This window comes from Eufriesea mexicana, unplaced genomic scaffold (genome assembly GCF_001483705.2).
Source record: "Eufriesea mexicana isolate 0111107269 unplaced genomic scaffold, ASM148370v2 scaffold460, whole genome shotgun sequence".
Taxonomy (NCBI): Eukaryota; Metazoa; Arthropoda; class Insecta; order Hymenoptera; family Apidae; genus Eufriesea; species Eufriesea mexicana.
The window spans coordinates 473,540-479,265 of record NW_016908609.1 but is presented as its reverse complement, the minus strand read 5'-3'; the positions used below and the strand labels follow the sequence as shown (position 1 = coordinate 479,265).

Sequence of the window (5,726 nt, the reverse complement as noted above, 5' to 3'; positions counted from 1 at the left end):
TAATAAACGAAAAATTCGGGAGAAACAAAAGATAGTAGGTCACCCTATCGTGCAGTCACGCACACCAACACGCGTCATCATCACCACACCTAATATAATCCCCGTTCATGCTTCTGCTCTGTGTCACAATGTACATTACATTCCATTCTTCGAAACGAAACTGAGATATGCATTTACGTGAAATTAATAATATTCGTAGATATTGTGAGTAAATGGATAAACTGATAACAATATTTATTGAACAGTATAACAACGCAACATAAATTATAATTAAATTACATAAAATAAATTCGCTTCTCGCTATTCAGGACTCTTTCACATACAACGTCTATTTCTGATGACTATCATTCACCTACTGATTGTTTTTCACGACTCTCTGTCATACTCGTCGCACACATACATTCTTCCACAAAAACATTCGTCACACTTATACCAAACATTCTATGACAACCACTAACACAGATATTATTTTTATTTACGCGAGATCGGTTATTTTCGCCATGAAATTTAAGCCACGTCAGAATGACGCGGCCCGTGAACCCAGTGTTAATCTTCGACGTGGCTGACGAAGGAAAGCTCGGGGTGCTCGGCACCCTGTGCAGACGCCTGCAAAGGCGCATGTGTACGCGAGTATAAACGTTGCACAGAGGAATGTAAACACCGATACGTAAATGCGTATAATCCCTTTACGACGAATCCATACATTCGCACGCAGGAGCATATGTACCTATTTCGCCTGTACGTACGAATCGCCACATAAATTCATACACATATATCCGGGCGGCGCGTAAATATCCATGCATACGCATGCATATGCATGCACATATAAATTCATATACACATACTTACGTGTACATGGCGACACGCGTGCGTACAGGGTGTTGCAGAAGGATGGACCCGGGGGCTACGAGAGCTATTTTTTCGAGCAGAAACTCCGAATGCTATACGCGGTAGCCGTGATGGAATAATTGAGATAGCAGACGGATGAATCTGAATTGCACCTTGATACCTTCATCTTCCGGCTAATTATCTTTTTTCTCCGGGGGTACACGTTGCTACGCGAATTCGTGTTTGCGCATGCGCACGGGGATGTGGGTAATAAATCGACTTATATAGGTAATTTGAATACCCACTTCGTGGGAATTTTTTCCAGCGAAAATTCCTTCTGTCAAATTGCAGGGGAATTAGTTCGGTGTACGAGAATGTGTACGAGTGATTAAATGAGAATAATTAGATAGCGGTTCAATGGAATGCGATTGTTAAGGGGTGATTATTAACAGGGATAATTAAATAGTGGTTCACTGGAATGCGATTGTTAAGGGCTGGTTATTAACAGAGATAATTAAATAGGATGGTATATGGAAGATAATTGGATTTCAGGAAAGATTACGTTTACCTGAGACACGCTATTATTATGTATATCTATATATATTATGAAAATTTTTATTTATCAAATTGAAATTATTATGGCATTAAAATATGTATTTTAATTGTTGTGCTTTATTATAATTTCCATTGGATGTAATAAGAGTTTCATGTTTGTGTATTTTATCCCTGTTAACCTCTAAAAAATCGTTACTCAAGTACTGTGACGATCTTCCTGCTTTCGCCACCAGAGGGACACATTGCGAGCATTTATCTCGAAAATTCTTATTTCATTTTTTACCTCATCTAAATATTAGTTAACAACGTAAAGTCCATTATGTAGATTAAATTATAATCTGTTAGACTAATTTTATGTCAACCTTTCTTTCTATTTTCCTCTCCATTTCTCTCTCTCTCTCTTTCTCTTCCTTTCTCTCTTTTTAAGATAATTATAGTGTCACGAGTATCTTTTAATATTTCATAGAATTATCCTATTTATTTAAAACTCATGTTTATCGAATAATCAGTTTAAAAGTGCCTCAACATTGTATTCACGATGCTCAGGACGAACCTAACCTCAAAATTTAACTACTCTAATAATTACAGAGATATTCTTTCTTATTGTTAGCTTAACTAAGGTCAGGATGTAGATAAAGATAACGTATTAGAAGAAGAAAATAAGGAAATAAATATATAATGAACGAGAAGAGAGGAAAATAGATTGAAAATAAATGCAGTGGTGTAGCTAGAGCTTCTGTCGCCCCGAATGGTTCTATATTTCTTGTAACGCGCCAAAAATTCACTTCAATTGTCTTGTCATGTTAACATTTTGTAGCCTACGTCGAATTAATTGTCATAATTAAAATCACTCTAATTTGTGTAGCACTTGGATTCAGAATACCCCAAAATATCGACGATGCATCTGCACCACTTTCACAAAGCTATCATAAAAATTCGAAAAATACAATTTCTCTACCAACACTGCAGTATCACTGCACGTACTATATTTACTATAATAAATTACCATAGTTAAAATCACTTCAATTTGCATCTCGTTTCGATTTACTCTACTCAAAAGGATCCGGACGATGCATCAGTACCACTCTCACAAATTTAGTATCTCTCTTGCCTTTCCTCCTTTCTAAGAATATGGTTATCAAATGCATCTCTTGGCCTAGATTAGGTCAGTCTGAAGTCAAACTAGCAGCTTCTTCGGCAATGAAGATTTTCCAAATCTGTTTAACAATTTCACATCAACTTCGAAACTGGTGCAACAGTTGCAACTAAAATTCAGTTACACTTGTTTTGGATATCGTTGCAATTTCCTGGGATTGAAATTTCTGTGATTCGCAAGGAATTAACCGTATATAGTTATGGCGAGTATCGTTTTCATCCACGTTATTAGATGGATTCCAAGTTCAAAGAGGTTGCAGCACTTTCTCGCAAACCCTCCACTCCCTACATATATAAATTTCAGACCTAATAGTATTCCTAATTAAGGTAGGATTTGTTAGGTAGTCCTGATGGTGAGTCCACTAGGAGACCCTGGACAACACGTATCTCTTCCCTTCCTTTCGTATTTTCCAGCGTCACCCAATCACTGTTGCAACTCAGAAAAGGGGTATCTGTGGCACCATGAACGTCAGCTACTCTGAGAGAGGACCCCCATACAGTTATATAGCGAAGAATATATACAGCTTATTATTAGTGAAACGTACAGTCATGGAAATACAAATAAGGAATGCAGGTGTCTCTAAGGGGCATTAAGCTAGTGTGATCTATACCGCTTGGGGTTTGGAACTGAACTGTGAAGAATTTCAGAAAACGGAATGCTTTTTGACCTCAAACTTGATAGACAGATGCACTCTCGTGGTCAGTATAATGACAAAGATCCTTGAGACCCAAATATTGCTATTGGCCTGCGACGTCTAGCACGTCTCACGTTCTCATTGCATGGCTATAGTTTATTCCAATAGATAATCTATCGCTCTGTTAGGTCTTATTACTAATCCTCGGAGTACAGTTCTTCGCGATGTGGTAACAGAGTTTGTAGAGACTCCGCTAATTTATCTGTGGTAAATTAGCGATGAAGTTGCGTGTGTTAATGACGAAGCTAGGTGTTAGTGACGACGCTGGGTACGTCAGTGACGAAGCTAGGTGCGTTAGTGACGACGCTGGATACATTAGTGACAAAGCTAGGTGTGTTAGTTACAATCCTGGGCCTGTCAGTGACGAAGCTAGGTGTATTATTGACGACGCTGCGTGTGTTAATGACAAAGCTGCATGTGTTAGTGACGACTCTGGATACAATAGTGACAAAGCTATGTGTGATAGTGACGACGCTGCGTGTTAATCACGGCGCTGTGAGTGTCAGTGAGGACGCTGGGTGCGTTAGTGACGACACTGCGTGTGTTAATGACGAGGCTAGGGATGTTAGTGACGAAGATGCGTGTGTCTGAGACAACGACGGGTGTGATAGTGACGACGCTGGGTGCATTAGTGACGAAGTTGGATGGGTTAGTGACGAAACTAGGTGTGGTAGTGACAAAGCTGGGGGTGTTAATGACAGAGTTGCGTGTGTCAGTGACGGCGCTAGGTGCGTTAGTGGCAAAGTTAGGGGTGTTAGTGACGACGCTGCATATGTTAATGACAGAGTTGCGTGTGTCAGTGACGGCGCTAGGTGCGTTAGTGACAAAGCTAGGGGTGTTAGTGACGATGCTGCGTGCGTTAGTGGCGAAGCTAGGTATATTAGTGACGACGCTGCGTGTGTTAGTGGCGGCGCTAGGTGCGTTAGTGACAAAGCTAGGGGTGTTAGTGACGATGCTGGGTACGTCAGTGAAGAAGTTAGATGTGTTAGTGACCACGCTGCGTGTGTTAATCATAGCGCTGCGTGTGTCAATGACGACGCTGAGTGCATTAGTGACGACGCTGCGTGTGTTAATCATGGCACTGCGTGTGTCAGTGAGGACGCTGGGTGCGTTAGTGACGAAGCTAATTGTATTAGTGACGAAGCTGAGTGTATTAGTAACGAATCTAAGTGTGTTCGACGATACTAGCAACTCATCTCAAAATTCGAGCATAGCGACCTAGCGGCACCGTCTGCAAACCCTACTCTCATCACTGTACCATAAATCAACTGATTCAGTCTTCCGAAGTTCGTCTCTTCAGACGTCCCACTGTCTAAAACGCAACAGTAGATAAGAAAATGGCCACAGAGCGCAGCATAGTAATTCGCATACAGGACTTACAGAGCACCGCGTATGTTGTGAACGTAAACGTACATAAAGGTCTGGCCATGAGGGTGCGCGGGGGGTGGCGCGGGGGTGAATCGAGGCGATCTGCATAGGCACGCTATCGGGCGCGTGGTGCGGTCGCCTTGTTTGCGATTGGCTCGTTGACTTAAGCCGATGATGCACGGCTTCTGACTGTGCGTTGAATATAAATCCCAAGCCCGGTGCCGGGTCTGGCGGACGTTAGCTGCGTCGAATAAATCTGATCGCGACCGGATAACGTCCGCGAACGAAGTTCCCACAGGGTGGACGGTTTAATGCAGCTCAGATGACCGGGTCCGAGATCGACTTCGCTTCGACTGGGGATGTGAATCGGTTGCGAGAAGATTGACGGTTCGATGGCGCTGCGAGAGTCCATCGGCTGGCTCGCGAGGTTATTTAATGCAGGTGAAGGCAGGTGAGATTAATCGCGCGGACTGGCCTCACAGGGGTAATGTGCGGGAGATTTTATTTGCAATTGCGATATTGTTTATTTCCTTGCTCGGGACGAAATTTATTTAGAGTGATTTAACGTGAAATAGCTGTATCGCGGTATATGGCAACAATAACAGCGGTAATTGTATACGTTGCCATTGCGGTATCGTATTATTATAGTGACGAAATATAACAGTGTTTCGGTACGAAATTGATATGTTACGTAATATGTTAAAAATAACGATGGTTAGGTAAATTGTCATTATAGTTTCACGTTATTACGGTAATAAAATATAGTGGCGTTACGGTATGAAATTGATATATTATATTACATGTTAATAATAATAGCAATTAGGTATATTTTCATTGTAATTTCATATTGTAATGATAATAAGGTATAACAGCGTTTCAATATGAAATTGCTATTTTACGTTATAGGTTAATAATTACAACAATAACAACCATAACGGCAATAATGATTACAATAATGCTAATAATAATAATCATTAGATACATTGCCGTTACAGTACCATCTTATTATAGTAATAAAATATAATAATGTGTAAAAATATAGTATAATATAGTAAAATATAATGTACGGAATTCATATATTACGTTATAAGCCGATAATAATAATAATAATAATATTTATTATTA

General features: G+C 40.3%; 1 protein-coding gene across 1 annotated transcript; it reads left to right on the top strand.

Moving 5' to 3' along the window:
- Positions 1–3,451: 3,451 nt before the first annotated feature.
- Positions 3,452–4,421, top strand: LOC108545495 (uncharacterized). The gene is made up of 2 exons (XM_017897152.1): positions 3,452–3,713; positions 3,826–4,421. Exons 1-2 carry the CDS (start codon positions 3,452–3,454, stop codon positions 4,419–4,421), a joined length of 858 nt encoding a protein of 285 aa, XP_017752641.1.
- Positions 4,422–5,726: the final 1,305 nt, after the last annotated feature.

Excerpts from the sequence above, each read along its gene's own strand:
- LOC108545495 (XM_017897152.1), top strand. The coding sequence starts at position 3,452 with ATGAAGTTGCGTGTGTTAATGACGAAGCTAGGTGTTAGTGACGACGCT. Across the intron at positions 3,714-3,825 it reads TGATAGTGACGACGCTGCGT|ACAACGACGGGTGTGATAGT; the intron begins GTTAATCACGGC and ends CGTGTGTCTGAG.